This window comes from Cherax quadricarinatus, chromosome 68 (genome assembly GCF_038502225.1).
Source record: "Cherax quadricarinatus isolate ZL_2023a chromosome 68, ASM3850222v1, whole genome shotgun sequence".
Lineage (NCBI taxonomy): Eukaryota > Metazoa > Arthropoda > Malacostraca > Decapoda > Parastacidae > Cherax > Cherax quadricarinatus.
This window is the reverse complement of record NC_091359.1, coordinates 2,931,673-2,952,660: the sequence shown is the minus strand read 5'-3', so window position 1 is coordinate 2,952,660 and position 20,988 is coordinate 2,931,673. Positions and strand designations below refer to the sequence as shown.

General features: G+C 49.3%; 1 protein-coding gene across 1 annotated transcript in view; it reads left to right on the top strand.

Annotated features, from left to right (window-relative positions):
• The first annotated feature begins 11,248 nt into the window (after positions 1-11,248).
• Argk1 (Arginine kinase 1) overlaps positions 11,249-20,988 on the top strand; it is a 115,623-nt gene continuing 105,883 nt past the window's right edge. Inside the window, exon 1 of the mRNA XM_053789769.2 lies at positions 11,249-11,502. Within this exon, the coding sequence (XP_053645744.1) occupies positions 11,258-11,502 (245 nt within the window). The 5' untranslated portion in view covers positions 11,249-11,257. The remainder of the gene's footprint in view (positions 11,503-20,988) is intronic.

Here is a 20,988-nt window from a genome sequence, read left to right as displayed (position 1 = left end):
TAGGTACAAGTATCATACATGGTAACTACATAGGTACAAGTATCATACATGGTAACTACATAGGTACAAGTATCATACATGGTAACCACATAGGTACAAGTATCATACATGGTAACCACATAGGTACAAGTATCATACATGGTAACCACATAGGTACAAGTATCATACATGGTAACTACATAGGTACAAGTATCATACATGGTAACCACATAGGTACAAGTATCATACATGGTAACCACATAGGTACAAGTATCATACTACATAGGTACAAGTATCATACATGGTAACCACATAGGTACAAGTATCATACATGGTAACTACATAGGTACAAGTATCATACATGGTAACCACATAGGTACAAGTATCATACATGGTAACTACATAGGTACAAGTATCATACATAAGATAAGATTTCGTTCGGATTTTTAACCCCGGAGGGTTAGCCACCCAGGATAACCCAAGAAAGTCAGTGCGTCATCGAGGACTGTCTAACTTATTTCCATTGGGGTCCTTAATCTTGTCCCCCAGGATGCGACCCACACCAGTCGACTAACACCCAGGTACCTATTTGCTGCTAGGTGAACAGGACAACAGGTGTAAGGAAACGTGTCGAAATGTTTCCACCCGCCGGGAATCGAACCCGGGCCCTCCGTGTGTGAAGCGGGAGCTTTAGCCACCAGGCCACCGGGCCATGGTAAATACAAAGGTACAAGTATCATACATGGTAACTACATAGGTACGAGTATCATGCATGGTAACCACATAGGTACAAATATCATACATGGTAACTGCATAGGTACAAGTATCATACATGGTAACCACATAGGTACAAGTATTATACATGGTAGCCATGTAGGTACAAGTATCATACATGATAACCACATAGGTACAAGTATCATACATGGTAACCATATAGGTACAAGTATCATACATGGTAACTACATAGGCACAAGCATCATACATGGTAACCATATAGGTACAAGTATCATACATGGTAGCCATGTAGGCACAAGTATCATACATGATAACCACATAGGTACAAGTATCATACATGGTAACCACATAGGTACAAGTATCATACATGGTAACTACATAGGCACAAGCATCATACATGGTAACCATATAGGTACAAGTATCTTACATGGTAACCACATATGTACAAGTATCATACATGGTAACTACATAGGTACAAGCATCATACATGGTAACTACATAGGTACAAGCATCATACATGGTAACTACATAGGTACAAGCATCATATATGGTAACCACATAGGTACAAGTATCATACATGGTAACCATATAGGTACAAGTATCATACATGTTAACTACATAGGTACAAGCATCATACATGGTAACTACATAGGTACAAGCATCATACATGGTAACCACATAGATACAAGTATCATACATGTTAACTACATAGGTACAAGCATCATACATGGTAACTACATAGGTACAAGCATCATACATGGTAACCACATAGATACAAGTATCATACATGGTAGCCACATATGTACAAGTATCATACATGGTAACCACATATGTACAAGTATCATACATGGAGGCTCGATAAAGCTCATGGAGAAAGGAGAGAATGGACCTAGTAGCGACTAGTGAGGAGGCGGGGCCAGGAGCTATGACTCGAGCCCCTGCAACCACAAATAGGTGAGTACCACGTTACGAATGGGGTTTTAAAAGAATCAGTGCAAGGACAGGTACTATTTCTTGGACATGTGAACGACATGACAGTGGGGATAGAGGCAGGGGTATACCTGTTCACAAATGATGTGAAACTAATGAGAATACAAACAGGTGAGAACTTGGAAAGACTTCAAATGGACCTGGACAGGCTGCAGATCTGATCTGACACTTGACTACTAGAATTCAGCCCCTGCATGTGCAAAGTTATGAAGAATCTAATGGGCAAAGAAGACCACATATGGATTCCAGGCTCTGAAGGTATAAGCTGCAAACTTCACTCAAAGAAGGACCTCGGGGTGAGCAATGTACCGAGCATATCACCTGAGGCGCATATCAACCGAATAACTGCTGCAGCAAATGCGTATCTGGTAAGAGGAATTAATAGGATGTGAAGGGACAAACTGTCCGAGAGGTGGGAAACAGGAAGCCGAGGGTACAACTGGAAGTTGAAGACACAGATGAGCCACAGGGATTTTAGGAAGATTTTCATCCACCTCAGAGTGGTCAAGAAATGGAATGATCTGGACAGTGGAGTTGAGGGGGCAGGTTCCATACATAGCATAAGAATAGGTACGATAAGACTCTCGAATCCAGGAAAGTGAACTCAGTGGCGGCTAGGGAAGAAGCGGGGCCAGGAGCTGAGAATCGATCCCTGCAAATCACATATAGGAGAGTACGTATACCCAACCTGAGTCAACAACAACAGGCTTAACATTGGCCAAGAAATAGCTAGTATATGGTCCCCCCCCCCTACCAATTGCTCAAAGGACTATTGATGACTTAGAGTAGAGCGAGACGTCTACACCCCACCAGGGTCGGCGCAAAAGATTTTAGGTCATGTTGACCCCAGGCCTAAACACCAATAGAGCCAAACTCCTCAATGCATGAGTCAGCAAATCTGCCCGTCACTAATACCGGTTCTGAAGTTCAGCCATGTTTTGTTTCTGTCGAGCCAGAGACTAAACAATTTCTTCCTCACCGCATTAATTAATTAATTAATTACATATCTATAAAACAAGTCTTTATAATCACCCAAAAGTTGCTTGATGTGATAAAAATATTGTATTAAAGAACAAGTCAGGTACAAAAAAAACCATACCCCCGGCCGGGATTGAACCCGGGATTGAACCCAGCCCGTCGCGGGTATGGTTTATTTGCAATCGTGTCATTACGATTTCTTGAGTCAAGTCAGGTACGTGTTGTGTTTTACTGGCAACTGGCAAACTTTGAGATCCTTAAATAAATATACGAAAGTAAATACGTAAACATGTAGATAATTAAATATGTAAGAATGTGAGTAAACAGGAATATGGACGGGGAGCTTGAACCGTGGTCCTGGGGTTGGCAGGACGGGGAGCTTGAACCGTGGTCCTGGGGTTGGCAGGACGGGGAGCTTGAACCGTGGTCCTGGGGTTGGCAGGACGGGGTGCTTGAACCGTGGTCTTGGGGTTGGCAGGACGGGGTGCTTGAACCGTGGTCCTGGGGTTGGCAGGACGGGGTGCTTGAACCGTGGTCCTGGGGTTGGCAGGACGGGGAGCTTGAACCGTGGTCCTGGGGTTGGCAGGACGGGGAGCTTGAACCGTGGTCCTGGGGTTGGCAGGACGGGGAGCTTGAACCGTGGTCCTGGGGTTGGCAGGACGGGGAGCTTGAACCGTGGTCCTGGGGTTGGCAGGACGGGGAGCTTGAACCGTGGTCCTGGGCTTGGCAGGACGGGGAGCTTGAACCGTGGTCCTGGGGTTGGCAGGACGGGGTGCTTGAACCGTGGTCCTGGGGTTGGCAGGACGGGGTGCTTGAACCGTGGTCCTGGGGTTGGCAGGACGGGGAGCTTGAACCGTGGTCCTGGGGTTGGCAGGACGGGGAGCTTGAACCGTGGTCCTGGGCTTGGCAGGACGGGGAGCTTGAACCGTGGTCCTGGGGTTGGCAGGACGGGGAGCTTGAACCGTGGTCCTGGGGTTGGCAGGACGGGGAGCTTGAACCGTGGTCCTGGGGTTGGCAGGACGGGGAGCTTGAACCGTGGTCCTGGGGTTGGCAGGACGGGGAGCTTGAACCGTGGTCCTGGGGTTGGCAGGACGGGGAGCTTGAACCGTGGTCCTGGGGTTGGCAGGACGGAGAGCTTGAACCGTGGTCCTGGGGTTGGCAGGACGGGGAGCTTGAACCGTGGTCCTGGGGTTGGCAGGACGGGGTGCTTGAACCGTGGTCCTGGGGTTGGCAGGACGGGGAGCTTGAACCGTGGTCCTGGGGTTGGCAGGACGGGGAGCTTGAACCGTGGTCCTGGGGTTGGCAGGACGGGGAGCTTGAACCGTGGTCCTGGGGTTGGCAGGACGGGGTGCTTGAACCGTGGTCCTGGGGTTGGCAGGACGGGGAGCTTGAACCGTGGTCCTGGGGTTGGCAGGACGGGGTGCTTGAACCGTGGTCCTGGGGTTGGCAGGACGGGGAGCTTGAACCGTGGTCCTGGGGTTGGCAGGACGGGGAGCTTGAACCGTGGTCCTGGGGTTGGCAGGACGGGGTGCTTGAACCGTGGTCCTGGGGTTGGCAGGACGGGGAGCTTGAACCGTGGTCCTGGGGTTGGCAGGACGGGGAGCTTGAACCGTGGTCCTGGGGTTGGCAGGACGGGGAGCTTGAACCGTGGTCCTGGGGTTGGCAGGACGGGGTGCTTGAACCGTGGTCCTGGGGTTGGCAGGACGGGGAGCTTGAACAGTGGTCCTGGGGTTAGCAGGACGGGGAGCTTGAACCGTGGTCCTGGGGTTGGCAGGACGGGGAGCTTGAACCGTGGTCCTGGGGTTGGCAGGACGGGGTGCTTGAACCGTGGTCCTGGGGTTGGCAGGACGGGGAGCTTGAACCGTGGTCCTGGGGTTGGCAGGACGGGGTGCTTGAACCGTGGTCCTGGGGTTGGCAGGACGGGGAGCTTGAACCGTGGTCCTGGGGTTGGCAGGACGGGGAGCTTGAACCGTGGTCCTGGGGTTGGCAGGACGGGGAGCTTGAACCGTGGTCCTGGGGTTGGCAGGACGGGGAGCTTGAACCGTGGTCCTGGGGTTGGCAGGACGGGGAGCTTGAACCGTGGTCCTGGGGTTGGCAGGACGGGGTGCTTGAACCGTGGTCCTGGGGTTGGCAGGACGGGGAGCTTGAACCGTGGTCCTGGGGTTGGCAGGACGGGGAGCTTGAACCGTGGTCCTGGGGTTGGCAGGACGGGGTGCTTGAACCGTGGTCCTGGGGTTGGCAGGACGGGGAGCTTGAACCGTGGTCCTGGGGTTGGCAGGACGGGGAGCTTGAACCGTGGTCCTGGGGTTGGCAGGACGGGGAGCTTGAACCGTGGTCCTGGGGTTGGCAGGACGGGGAGCTTGAACCGTGGTCCTGGGGTTGGCAGGACGGGGTGCTTGAACCGTGGTCCTGAGGTTGGCTGGACGGGGAGCTTGAACCGTTGTCCTGGGGTTGGCAGGACGGGAAGTTTGAACCGTGGTCCTGGGGTTGGCAGGACGGGGAGCTTGAACCGTGGTCCTGGGGTTGGCAGGACGGGGAGCTTGAACCGTGGTCCTGGGGTTGGCTGGACGGGGAGCTTGAACCGTGGTCCTTTGGTTGGCAGGACGGGGAGCTTGTACCGTGGTCCTGGGGTTGGCAGGACGGGGTGCTTGAACCGTGGTCCTGGTGTTGGCTGGACGGGGAGCTTGAACCGCGGTCCTGGGGTTGGCAGGACGGGGAGCTTGAACCGTGGTCCTGGGGTTGGCAGGACGGGGAGCTTGAACCGTGGTCCTGGGGTTAGCAGGACGGGGTGCTTGAACCGTGGTCCTGGGGTTGGCAGGACGGGGAGCTTGAACCGTGGTCCTGGGGTTGGCAGGACGGGAAGCTTGAACCGTGGTCCTGGGGTTAGCAGGACGGGGTGCTTGAACCGTGGTCCTGGGGTTAGGACGGGGAGCTTGTACCGTGGTCCTGGGGTTGGCAAGACGGGGTGCTTGAACCGTGGTCCTGGGGTTGGCTGGACGGGGAGCTTGAACCGTGGTCCTGGGGTTAGCAGGACGGGGTGCTTGAACCGTGGTCCTGGGGTTAGGACGGGGAGCTTGTACCGTGGTCCTGAGGTTGGCAAGACGGGGTGCTTGAACCGTGGTCCTGGGGTTGGCTGGACGGGGAGCTTGAACCGTGATCCTGGGGTTGGCTGGACGGGGAGCTTGAACCGTGGTCCTGGGGTTGGCAGGACGGGGAGCTTGAACCGTGATCCTGGAGTTGGCTGGACGGGGAGCTTGAACCGTGGTCCTGGGGTTAGCAGGAAGGGGAGCTTGAACCGTGGTCCTGGGATTGGCAGGACGGGAAGCTTGAACCGTGATCCTGGGGTTGGCTGGACGGGGTGCTTGAACCGTGGTCCTGGGGTTGGCAGGACGGGAAGCTTGAACTGTGGTCCTGGGGTTGGCAGGAGGGGGAGCTTGAACCGTGGTCCTGCGGTTGGCAGGACGGGGTGCTTGAACCGTGGTCCTGGGGTTAGTAGGACGGGGTGCTTGAACCGTGGTCCTGGGGTTAGGACGGGGAGCTTGTACCGTGGTCCTGGGGTTGGCTGGACGGGGTGCTTGAACCGTGGTCCTGGGGTTAGGACGGGGTGCTTGAACCGTGGTCCTGGGGTTAGGACGGGAAACTTGAACCGTGATCCTGGGGTTGACTGGACGGGGTGCTTGAACCGTGGTCCTGGGGTTGGCAGGACGGGGAGCTTGAACCGTGGTCCTGGGGTTGGCAGGACGGGAAGCTTGAACCGTGGTCCTGGGGTTAGCAGACGGGGTGCTTGAACCGTTGTCCTGGAGTTGGCAGGACTGGGAGCTTGAACCGTGGTCCTGGGGTTGGCAGGATGGGGAGCTTGAACCGTGGTCCTGGGGTTGGCAGGACGGGGTGCTTGAACCGTGGTCCTGGGGTTAGCAGGACGGGGTGCTTGAACCGTGGTCCTGGGTTTAGGACGGGGTGCTTGAACCGTGGTCCTGGGGTTGGCAGGACGGGGTGCTTGAACCGTGGTCCTGGGGTTGGCAGGACGGGGAGCTTGAACCGGGGGCCTGGGGTTAGGACGGGAAGCTTGAACCGTGATCCTGGGGTTGGCTGGACGGGGAGCTTGAACCATGTCCTGGGGTTGGCAGGACGGGGAGCTTGAACCGTGGTCCTGGGGTTGGCAGGACGGGGAGCTTGAACCGTGGTCCTGGGGTTGGCAGGACGGGGAGCTTGTACCGTGGTCCTGAGGTTGGCAAGACGGGGAGCTTGAACCGTGGTCCTGGGGTTAGGACGGGGAGCTTGTACCGTGGTCCTGGGGTTGGCTGGACGGGGTGCTTGAACCGTGGTCCTGGTGTTAGGACGGGGTGCTTGAACCGTGGTCCTGGGGTTAGGACGGGAAACTTGAACCGTGATCCTGGGGTTGACTGGACGGGGTGCTTGAACCGTGGTCCTGGGGTTGGCAGGACGGGGAGCTTGAACCTTGGTCCTGGGGTTGGCAGGACGGGAAGCTTGAACCGTGGTCCTGGGGTTAGCAGGACGGGGTGCTTGAACCGTTGTCGTGGAGTTGGCAGGACGGGGAGCTTGAACCGTGGTCCTGGGGTTGGCAGGACGGGAAGCTTGAACCGTGGTCCTGGGGTTGGCAGGACGGGGTGCTTGAACCGTGGTCCTGGGGTTAGCAGGACGGGGTGCTTGAACCGTGGTCCTGGGTTTAGGACGGGGAGCTTGTACCGTGGTCCTGGGGTTGGCTGGACGGGGTGCTTGAACCGTGGTCCTGGGGTTAGGACGGGGTGCTTGAACCGGGGGCCTGGGGTTAGGACGGGAAGCTTGAACCGTGATCCTGGGGTTGGCTGGACGGGGAGCTTGAACCATGTCCTGGGGTTGGCAGGACGGGGAGCTTGAACCGTGGTCCTGGGGTTGGCAGGACGGGGAGCTTGAACCGTGTTCGTGGGTTGTTGGTCCTGAGGACGGGGTGCTTGAACCGTGGTCCTGAACCGGGTCCTTGGCAGGACGGGGAGCTTGAACCGTGGTCCTGGGGTTGGCAGGACGGGGAGCTTGCGTGGTCCTGTTAGGACGGGGAGCTTGTACCGTGGTCCTGGGGTTAGGACGGGGTGCTTGAACCGGGGGCCTGGGGTTAGGACGGGAAGCTTGAACCGTGATCCTGGGGTTGGCTGGACGGGGAGCTTGAACCATGTCCTGGGGTTGGCAGGACGGGGAGCTTGAACCGTGGTCCTGGGGTTGGCAGGACGGGGAGCTTGAACCGTGGTCCTGGGGTTGGCAGGACGGGGAGCTTGTACCGTGGTCCTGAGGTTGGCAAGACGGGGAGCTTGAACCGTGGTCCTGGGGTTGGCAGGACGGGGAGCTTGAACCGTGGTCCTGGGGTTGGCAGGACGGGGAGCTTGTACCGTGGTGCTGAGGTTGGCAGGACGGGGAGCTTGAACCGTGGTGCTGAGGTTGGCAGGACGGGGAGCTTGTACCGTGGTGCTGAGGTTGGCAGGACCACGGTTGAATCCTCCTGTTCATCTTCCTGTTTATTCATTTACAGTCGTTTATTACGACTTAAACTAAGTTCATTTAAGAGTGTATATAAATAATCATGTGGGCAAGTAAACGAGTGAGTGAACAAGTAAGCTAATTAGTAGAGATCGGTTAATTAGGTTTATCTTATGTCACGTCGCTTGTTTTGATCTCTCCAGGAAGGTTATATAAGGTCACTCAGCTCATCAACACCCTCAGTGTCCTTTATACAGCAACACTCCCACACCTACCACCAACACACCACAGCTCTCCCATACTTAAGACAACACGCCAGCTCCCCCACACCTAAGACCACACCCCACCTCTTCCACACCTAAGACCACACCCCACCTCTTCCACTCCTAAGACCACACCCCAGCTCCCCCACACCTAAGACCACACCCCAGCTCCCCCACACCTAAGACCACACCCTAGCTCCCCCACACCTAAGACCACACCCCACCTCCCTGACACCTAAGACCACACCCCACCTCCCCCACACCTAAGACCACACCCCAGCTCCCTCACACCTACGACCACACCCCACCTCCCCACACCTAAGACGACACCCCAGCTCCCCCACACCTAAGACCACACCCCAGCTCCCCCACACCTAAGACCACACCCCAGCTCCCCCACACCTAAGACCACACCCCACCTCCCCACACCTAAGACGACACCCCAGCTCCCCCACACCTAAGACCACACCCCAGCTCCCCCACACCTAAGACCACACCCCAGCTCCCCCACACCTAATACCACACCCCACCTCCCCCACACCTAAGGCTACACTCCAGCGCCCTCATACCTAAGACCACACCCCAGCTCCCCCACACCTGAGACCACACCCAAGCTCCCCCACACCTAAGACCACACCCCACCTCCCCCACATCTAAGACTACACCCCAGCTCCCTCACACCTAAGACTACACCCCAGCTCCCCCACACATAAGACCACACCCCAGCTCCCCCACACCTAAGACCACACCCCAGCTCCCCCACACCTAAGACTACCCCCCACCGCCCCCACACCTAAGACCACACCCCAGCTCCCTCACACCTAAGACCACACCCCAGCTCCCCCACACCTAAGACTACACCCCAGCTCCCCCACAACTAAGACCACACCCCAGCTCCCTCACACCTAAGACCACACCCCAGCTCCCGCACACCTAAGACCACACCCCAGCTCCTCCACGCCTAGACCACACCCCAGCTCCCCCACACCTAAGACCACACCCCAGCTCCCTCACACCTAAGACCACACCCCAGTTCCCTCACACCTAAGACCACACCCCAGCTCCCTCACACCTAAGACCACACCCCAGCTCCCCCACACCTAAGACTACACCCCAGCTCCCCCACACCTAAGACCACACCCCAGCTCCCCCACACCTAAGACCACACCCCAGCTCCCCCACACCTAAGACCACACCCCAGCTCCCTCACACCTAAGACCACACCCCACCTCCCCCACACCTAAGACCACACCCCAACTCCCCCACACCTAAGACCACACCCCAGCTCCCTCACACCTAAGACCACACCCCAGCTCCCCCACACCTAAGACTACACCCCAGCTCCCTCACACCTAAGACCACACCCCAGCTCCCCCACACCTAAGACTACACCCCAGCTCCCTCACACCTAAGACCACACCCCAGCTCCCCCACACCTAAGACTACACCCCAGCTCCCTCACACCTAAGACCACACCCCAGCTCCCCCACACCTAAGACTACACCCCAGCTCCCTCACACCTAAGACCACACCCCAGCTCCCCCACACCTAAGACTACACCCCAGCTCCCTCACACCTAAGACTACACCCCAGCTCCCCCACACCTAAGACCACACCCCAGCTCCCTCACACCTAAGACTACACCCCACCTCCCCCACACCTAAGACCACACCCGAGCTCCCCCACACCTAAGACCACACCCCAGCTCCCCCACACCTAAGACCACACCCCAGCTCCCTCACACCTAAGACCACACCCCAGCTCCCTCACACCTAAGACCACACCCCAGCTCCCCCACACCTATGACCACACCCCAGCTCGCCCACTCCTAAGACCACACCCCAGCTCCCCCACACCTAAGACTACACCCCAGCTCCCCCACACCTAAGACCACACCCCAGCTCCCTCACACCTAAGACTACACCCCACCTCCCTCACACCTAAGACCACACCCCAGCTCCCTCACACCTAAGACCACACCCCAGCTCCCCCACACCTAAGACCACACCCCAGCTCCCCCACACCTAAGACCACATCCCAGCTTTGTCTATCACATCCGCAAATCTTACACTCGACTAACACTCTCCACTACATCCCACATCCTCCCACACTCCAATACAATCCACATCCTCCCACACTCCACTACATCCCACAGCCTTCCACACTCTACTACACCCCACATCCTCCCACACTCCACTACACCCCACATCCTCCCACACTCCACTACACCCCACATCCTCCCACACTACACAGTACTCATCATTCACATAGGTTGTCAACCTATTTACTAGACGTGGGTCACAACAGCTACAATTAATATGTATAATAACATCCAGAATATTCTCGTCCCTAAAATAATGATTAAACTATGTATATAAACTGAGAGATAATACACTTTAAGGTGTAATACCGTTCAGTACTACTGCTATTACTACTACGATAATAATAATAATAATAATAATAATAATAATAATAATAATAATAATAATAATAATAATAATAATATTATTATTATTATTATTATTATTATTATTATTATTATTATTATTATTGGAAAGAATAAAATAGTGTAAATAAAACAGAAATAAAATATTTACGTAAGTGTCAGTTGACAATTTTGTCCCATTTTCTATGGAGCTCCAGACACAGCACTGTTACCAAAATTGATTTTTAATACGCAGTCAAGAGCTTAAATATATACGACATTATCTGTGGATTTTACACGAGTGCTTTAGAAAATACTGTAAGTGAGTCCTGTAGATAAGCAGACTGAGCGAGAAAGGAGGAGAAAAGAGTGTATGTAATGATGGTAAATAAGACAGACAGAGGGGTGTGAGAAATGGATGAAGATGGCAGCACTGGTGGTGAAGCGAGGTTGCCGACGGGACAGCAAATGTCCCAGTACTTTCTGGACGCCACGTCTAGCAACCTTTCCCACGGGTCACTGTCACCCCCTCGCACTCCAGCCTGTGATATATAACTGTAGTGTACATTTGTGTGTTGCTTCTAAGGTCAAGCTTGTAGGTGTGATCATGTTCAGTTTGTGGTATGCTGTGTTGGGCTACCAGGAGTGTCAAGCCATGATGAGGTAAGTGTATCTCTCTCATGTTGACCCTGGCATGCTGGTCTCCACACTGACTGCTGTGTATTGGTGGTGGTGGGAGTGTAGTGGGTGTGTCAAGGGTGACAAACACACACACACACACACACACACACACACACACACACACACACACACACACACACACACACACACACACACACACACACACACACAGGGAGGACGTGATAACGACGTATAAAATACTGAGAGGAACTGACAAGGTGGATAGAGACAGGATGTTTCAGAGATGTGATGACTCAGATGAGACACAGGGATGTTAGAAAGTATTTCTTCTGTCACAGAGTTGTCATGAAGTGGAACAATCTGTAGAGTGATGTAGTGGAGGTAGGTTCCATACATAGCTTTAAGAAGAGATACGATAAAACTCATGGAGAGAGTGGACCTAGTAACGACCAGCGAAGATGCGGGGCCAGGAGCTGTGAATCGCCCCTGCAACCACAAATAGGTGAGCACACACCTGAAGTAAGATCTCAGGGTGAGCACTGTTCTGACCATATCGCCTGAAGAGCACATCAACCGAAAAGCTGCCACAGCAAACAGACGTCTGACAAATCTAAGATTAACTTTCAGAAATCTCAACAAGGAGTCATTCACCACACTATGTATGACTATATATGACTTGGCAGACGATGCAACATCCCCCCAATGAAAAGCAGGGGTGTCACTAGCACCTTAAGAGACAACACAATAAGTGTCAGGGGCCCAAGACTGCTCAACTGCCTCTCAGCATACATAAGGGGGATTACCAATAGACCCCTGACTGTCTTCAAGCAGACACTGGACAAGCACCTAAAGTTGGTATCTGACCAACCGGGCTGTGGTTCGTACGTTGGATTGCGTGCAGCCAGCAGTAACAGCCTGGTTGCTCAGGCCCTGATCCACCATGAGGCCTAGTCACAGACCTGGCCGCGGGGGCGTTGACCCCCGGAACTCTCTCCAGGTAAACTCCAGGTACGTCAGACCCATCCAGGTACGCAGCACCAGTATGGAAACCCACACCCAAACATGTCAAGAAACTGGGAAAAAAAGGTACACTGAAAGTAGATTATACCCGAGAGTTGTGGGAGAGGTCAGCAATAAGAGTTTTTGAATATATCGTCTGTACAAAACAATAAATTACCTCTACGTTTTCCACCATCTCAGGTATTTATTCTGTGTGTGGAAAGTTTTTATAATTTTCCTGAAATTAGTGTGTAAAATTTTAAGAAATAGAATAGTATTTATAAAATGTAGTTGAAATAAGTGAATATCATAGGTATATGGAAGTGTTCAGATCCATATTAATTCAGGTAGAATAGAGCTGATACGTAATCTAATACTGGACGCGGTGTTTGGATGCCATTTATTCACCGTGTGCATCTACAATAATCCTTGCTCCCTGAAATATGATATCAACTCATCAGTTAGGTAATATATTTGATATTGGCCATTATTCAAAATATCTGTCTGATAGGGAGGCATTATAATGTATTATCAGGATATTAACTTTGTAAGTAAATAGGCTATATGTTTATGTACACTTCATATTCTGCCTCATGAATATGTGTAATAAATCGTGGACCAACAAACTTCTTAATATCAAGTCAGTAAATCAGATTTATCCACTCTGCAGTGGATTGAAAAAAAAGCCAATGGTTGGTAAAATGTCTCATTAATAAAGATACCCAGGTGTTGCACATGTCTTATTCATCTACTCGGTATTGAATTCCATTAATGTAATGATACTTTTCCTACTGAACGCCATGGAATTTTGGTACAGAGAATGTCTTCTATAGTTCTGTTGCTAAGTCCACTAGTGGGTGCCACCCACCAGTAATAATGTCTTTAATTGCCGAACCTGTACGTTAGGTTAGGTAAGCTTTGTTAGGAAACAGGACAAGTGGTTCCTGACGCTGGTCTTACTCATATGATGACCCACAGCTGGAGCTTTTGGTCATCTGACCGAGGCCTTCCGCTGGTTTGCCCCTCCACCCGTCTAAAAATTATGGTTATGATTATAACCATTAGATAATTCTATTGCCGCACTTCTCAGTCTTCAGTGTGTATAAGATTAAGGGACTAAACCCCTACCAAGGCTGTGGCGCCGAGCACTTGACAATTACCTCTTCACTTCTTCCACTGTCTCCAGTATTTATTCTATGTATTGGATTGAAAAAAAAGGTCACTGGTTGGCAAGACTTCTCGTTAATGAAGATAGCCAGGTGCTGCGCATGTGTCTGACTCATCAACTTGTGGGTGATGTATACTATTAATGTTATGAAACCTCTGAACTACAAGACAGAGACAGTTGAGGGGCTGAAGCAACATTATGACAACTACCACTTACACTGTCTAATAAAAGTCCAAAACTTTCTCTAAGAAATATAGATCAGTGTTAAAGGTTTTAAGCCTGTCCCAAGAGACATTTTCCAGTTATAGCTCGGGAACCAGCAGTTCAAAATTAATTATTCTATTAAGAAACTGGCCAAATTTGCATTTGCAAAGGCTAACAGGGTTCCCTCATGTGCATATGACGCATCAGTCGGTCAGAAGAGGCATACTCGAAATTAGTTAAGGTTTATCAAGAAATAGGACAAATGTTTCCTGACGAGGGTCTTCGTCATATGATGATTCCCAGCTGGAGTTTTTGGTCATCTGACCGAGGCCTTCCACTGGCTTACCCCTTTAAAAATTATGATTATGTTTATAGCCATTAGATGTAATCGAGCTATTTCGGGGGACAAACCCCTCAAGGGAGGTTCCTTGATGCTGATGAGGGGCTCTTGATCTAGGGAATTGGATCTGTGCTCCAGTTCCCTGAATTGAGCCTGAATACCTTCCATCCCCCCCCCACATGCGCTGTATAACCCTACGGGTTTAGCTCTTCCCTGTGATTATAATAATAATAATCACGGGGACAAAAAAGTACTACGCTGTTTTAAAAATAAAAATTAATAAATTGGCACCTACACACTCCACTAATAATCCTGACCTAAGTAAGATACGCCAATGTTGAAAGTTTGAAGGTGATCAGAAGAGGTTGTCTAAATTACCAGGAAACCAAAACTTGTAATATCTATAAAACATTGACCAGGGAGCACCTGTATATGCCAGTTAATGGCCGAGCCTTTTCCTAGTTACCTTACACCATCGTTAAAAAATTGAAACCAATCGGATAATGTGTTCACGGGTTATCAGCGAAAACTTTGGAGAAAATAATTCAGGAAACTACTTACTGTGACAGTGTATATATGCCGAACATATATACACTGACAAATACTGTAAAATGAAAGATGAGTTTCAGCTTAAATACTGTCGGAAGGAGAGGTGCAGAGTAGTAGTAGTAGTGAGGATGTAGCCACTGAGAGGTCATGTTCCTCTCAGATCCAACAGTTCTCACTTGAAAAGGTTGTCCAAGGTGTTTTCTGTACCAAGATGCCATGTGTTGCAGTGTCTGACAAGATGAACATCAAAATGGTATACAATACCGACAGGTATTGTTCGTGCCTTCTTTCTGTATTTGACTGAAGAAGCCTACTGTGTACGCGAAACGTTTCGGAATAAAGTTGCCTAACTGTTGCCTATGTGTCTTACCTACCAACCCGTCGGTATTGTATACCATTTTGATGTTCATCTTGTCAAACACTGCAACACATGGCATCTTGGTACAGAAAACACCTTGGACAACCTTTTCAAGTGAGAACTGTTGGATCTGAGAGGGACATGACCTCTCAGTGGCAACATTCTCACTACTACTACTCTGCACCTCTCCTTCCGACAGTACTTAAGTCTCCGCACTGTCGCTTGATCTTCAGATAGTTCCTGAGTTTCAGCTGCTGAGCGATCCTAGAATGATACCCCTATATCTCATAAGCCCAGCCACCTCCACCTCAATTCACGTAAAAATAATAGTGAAAAGCACTCATAATATACCAATAAAAGCAAAATATATGGGTACTCCATGCTGGGGGCGCGTACTCTATGACCTAACATACATGTTGTATGTAACATTCTGAAGGATTCTTTATTCAAGTTCTTGAATGCTGTTCTAAGATTTGCTAAGTTTGCATATGCCGTTGATACCTGGAGTTTACCTGGAGGTTATTCCAGGGGATAACGCCCCCGCGGCCCGGTCCATGACCTGGTCTCCCGGTGGATCAGGGCCTGATCAACCAGGCTGTTACTGCTGGCCGCGCGCAGTCCAACGTATGAGCCACAGCCCGGCTGATCCGGCACTGACTTTAGGTATCTGTCCAGCTCTCTCTTGAAGGCAGCCAGGGGTTTATTGGTAATTCCCCTAATGCTTGATGGGAGGCTGTTGAACAGTCTTGGGCCCCGGACACTTATGGTGTTTTCCCTTAGAGTACCAATGGCGCCCCTACTTTTAATTGGGGCCCAGTCCCTGGACCCATTATGTACCTCTGTAATCTTTTGACTACCGCCCACAGGATGGGTATGGGGTGTATAATGATGACATTAAACTAACTAAACTAATTCATCTTTCTCTAAAATCGTCGGATGTAGGTCTTTTATTCTTTCCTCATAATTAAATCCCTTCAGCTCTTGGACTACTTATGTTGCAAACCTCTAGGCCTTGTCTCACAAAATGCAATTTCAATCTTTTAAACTTTGTTGTTATTTTGGCAAATTTGGTTTCTACGCTCCACAAATAATACCAACCTTCTTAGATAAGATAAGATTTCGTTTGGATTTTTAACCCCGGAGGGTTAGCCACCCAGGATAACCCAAGAAAGTCAGTGCGTCATCGAGGACTGTCTAACTTATTTCCATTGGGGTCCTCAACCTTGTCCCCCAGGATGCGACCCACGCCAGTCGACTAACACCCAGGTACCTATTTGCTGCTAGGTGAACAGGACAACAGGTGTAAGGAAACGTGTCGAAATTTTTCCAACCGTCGGAAATCGAACCCGGGCCCTCCGTGTGTGAAGCGGGAGCTTTAGCCACCAGGCCACCAGGCCACCGGGCCAGCATAGGATACACCAGTACTGGAAATTTGAAACCGACCAGAAGAGGATTTCTCAGGGTATCACACGGAAATAATTCAGGCAACCACTTAAAGGTACTCCTCCGAGGTACCTATCCATACCTACCCATATCCTTTCGCATGCTATTTCATTACTTTTTAACAAGTCACTAGAAACTAGCACCTTCCCGAAACTACTCAAGATGGCAAGGGTTACACCAATACATAAAGGTGGTGACCCTACAGACTTAAACAACTATAGGTCAATATCAAACTTACCATTGCTATCCAAAATCTTTGAGAAACTCGTGCACAGGAGACTATATTCATTTATAACAACACAAAACATACTCAACCCCTGCCAATTTGGATTTAGGAAAAATAAAAGCACTAATGATGCAATCATAAAAATGCTAGATCTGCTTTACACAGCATTGGAAAATAAGGAATATCCACTAGGAATTTTTATTGACCTAAGAAAAGCTTTTTACACAGTAGACCACGACATCCTACTCCACAAACTTGACCATTACGGTATAAGAGGCCATGCGCTTGCTTGTTTCAAATCTTACCTTACTAATAGGTATCAGTATGTCACCATTAAAGACACAGCATCAACAACACGGCCACTTGATACTGGAGTTCCGCAGGGAAGTGTCCTTGGTCCCCTGCTCTTCCTCATATACATCAATGATCTTTCAAACGTATCCCAACACCTGAAACCCATTCTCTTTGCTGACGGCACGACTTATGTCATCTCTCACCCTAATCTTGCCACCCACAACACCATTGTTAACGAGGAGCTGATCAAAATATCGACTTGGATGACAGCCAATAAACTTACGCTTAACACTGACAAAACCTACTATATTATGTTTGGTAGCAGAGCAGGAGATGCACAAATTAACATTAAGATCGACAACACTCTAATTACCAGACATAATGAGGGCAAATTCCTAGGCCTATACCTTGATAACAACCTGAATTTCAGCACCCATATCCAACACATAACCAAAAAAGTATCCAAAACGGTTGGGATCCTCTCCAAGATACGATACTACGTGCCGCAAAATGCCCTTCTCACACTATACCACTCACTTATTTATCCATACCTCACCTATGCTATTTGTGCTTGGGGATCAACTGCAGCAACACACCTAAAGCCAATAATAACCCAATAATAGCCCGGTGGCCTGGTGGCTAAAGCTCCCGCTTCACACACGGAGGGCCCGGGTTCGATTCCCGGCGGGTGGAAACATTCGACACGTTTCCTTACACCTGGGTGTAAATCGACTGGTGTGGGTCGCATCCTGGGGGACAAGATTAAGCCTGGTTGATCAGGCTCTGATCCATCAGGAGGCCTGGTCACAGACCGGGCCGCGGGGGCGTTGACCCCCGGAACTCTCTCCAGGTAAACTCCAGGTAAGGACCCAATGGAAATAAGTTAGACAGTCCTCGATGACGCACTGACTTTCTTGGGTTATCCTGGGTGGCTAACCCTCTGGGGTTAAAAATCCGAACGAAATCTTATCTTAAAAAGCTGCAGTAAGAATAATCACTAAATCCCATCCCTGGCAACACACCCCCCCACTCTTCATAGATCTAAACTTACTCCCTGTTCAGTACATCCACACTTACTACTGTGCAATCTACATCTACAGGACCTTAAACTCCAATATCAACCTTGACCTAAAACGCTTTCTTGATAGTTGTGACAGAACCCACAGGCATAACACCAGACACAAACATCTCTACGACATTCCCCGTGTCCGACTAAACCTTTACAAAAATTCAATGTATGTCAAAGGCCCTAAAATCTGGAATACCCTACCTGAGAACTCTAGAACTGCAGACACATTCATCACCTTCAAAACTACCATTAGAAAACATCTTATCTCCCTGATACACCCCGTCAACTAACTACACGAATACCACCTGGTGGTTCACACTTACACTCACTCACTCATTTGACCATAAACAGAAATATTAATCTCAGTCTTAAAATAATGAATCCTGTGATACTCCAATACTGAAACTATGTACTGTGCCAAAACAAAAGCATTTACATTGCTAAACTCACAAACTAGTATTTAGTCACTTAGCCATAATACCAACTTACCTCATAATTTGTAATATTTTAAAACAAAGAATTAAACTAAGTCTGCCCGAAATGCCTAGCCATGCTAGGCGTTCTAGTGGTGCACTCTGTAATCATTATTTAACTACATGTAAACCACACAACAACCAAATTCTGTAAATTCAACATTGTAATCTTTATAGAGAATAAACTTTGAATTTGAATTTGAATTTGAATTTGAATATAACCATGCTAGTTTTTGAAAAACATGCTATTTACTTTAGTTATAGGTGGTTTGAAAGGATACGTTTTCTATAGCACCTCAGTCTTTGTGAGAAAACGTGAAAGTGACGATGAAAGGTCAAACATTTATATATAAAAAAACAGCATTACTATGTGTTTTTTTTAAATTAGTTATCAAAGGGCCTTTGTCCTACACAGGATATAATAATAATAATAATAATAATAATAATAATAATAATAATAATAATAATAATAATAATAATAATAATAATAATAATAATAATAATAATAATAATAATAATGTCACTTCGTCTGACATTTTGGGGGGTTATGTGTACTTGTATCTAAACTTAATAATAATAATAATATTTTCCCGGTGTAGATCGACACCATGCCCAGCCCTTTTAGGGCAGGGTAGGTCCCTGAGCCGGAGCTTGCAGCTCACAAGCCTTTCATTCCCATTAGCCCCTTTGGTGCGGGGATGGCAGACCAGGGAGGCTTAGCTTGTGGCTAGGCCCGGGGACAGTTGGTCCCAAAGATGAGGAGGTACTTGTGCCTCCTCCCATGGGAGACTTAGGTCTCAGACACTCCCTAGACAGGGAGCCAAGGCCGGGCCACCACTTGGAAAAGGCCCGGGCCGGGAGAATACCGGCGAATCTTTAATAATAATTATAATTCCCGGTGTAATGTATATACATAGAGGTATATGCATCGAGAAGTTATATCTTAACGGATATACATCAGTTGTATAACTCTAAGTGTATAAACACCAAAGAGAAATGTATATTTAAGTGCATGTTTATAAGTCTGCAAGAGTGGTGCCACCTGTGAGGATCTAAAAGGAAGGTTTGTAAGGGTGGTAAGAAATGGTCTGTGAGGGTCTAAAGAATGTCTGAAAGAGTGGTCTGTGAGGATCTAAAGAGTTTACCTGCGTAGGGAGTCACTGGTCAGAGAAATAGCAAACATCGAACTTAAGCTAAAGGAATCTTATAGGAGTCAGGAATCGCGGGAAGAACTAAAAGCCATTAATGAAATTGAAAGAAACCCAAAGTATTTCTTTTCATATGCCAAATCAAAGTCGAGAACAACGTCCAGTATTGGGCTCCTACTTAAACAAGATGGGTCCTACACAGATGACAGCAAGGAAATGAGTGAGTTACTCAAGTCCCAATATGACTCAGTTTTTAGCAAACCGCTAACCAGACTGAGAGTCAAAGATCAAAATGAATTTTTTATGAGAAAGCCACAGAATTTGGTTAACACAAGCCTATCCGATGTTATCCTGACGCCAAATGACTTCGAACAGGCGATAAATGACATGTCCATGCACTCTGCCCCAGGGCCAGACTCATGGAACTCCGTGTTCATCAAGAACTGCAAGAAGCCCCTATCACGAGCTTTTACCATCCTATGGAGGGGGAGCATGGACACGGGGGTCGTCTCACAGCTACTAAAAGCAACAGACATAGCCCCACTCCACAAAGGGGGCAGTAAAGCAATAACAAAGAACTACAGACCGATAGCACTAACATCCCATATCATAAAAATCTTTGAAAGGGTCCTAAGAAGCAAGATCACCACCCATCTAGAAACCCATCAATTACACAACCCAGGGCAACATGGGTTTCGAGCAGGTCGCTCCTGTCTGTCTCAACTATTGGATCACTACGACAAGGTCCTAGATGCACTAGAAGACAAAAAGAATGCAGATGTAATATATACAGACTTTGCAAAAGCCTTCGACAAGTGTGACCATGGCGTAATAGTGCACAAATGCGTGCTAAAGGAATAACAGGAAAAGTTGGTAGATGGATCTATAATTTCCTCACAAACAGAACACAGAGAGTAGTAGTCAATAAAGTCCGAGGCGGCTACGGTGAAAAGCTCTGTTCCACAAGGCACAGTACTCGCTCCCATCTTGTTTCTCATCCTCATATCTGACATAGACAAGGATGTCAGCCACAGCACCGTGTCTTCCTTTGCAGATGACACCCGAATCTGCATGACAGTGTCTTCCATTGCAGACACTGCAAGGCTCCAGGCGGACATCAACCAAATCTTTCAATGGGCTGCAGAAAACAATATGAAGTTCAATGATGAGAAATTTCAATTACTCAGATATGGTAAACACGAGGAAATTAAAACTTCAGAGTACAAAACAAATTCC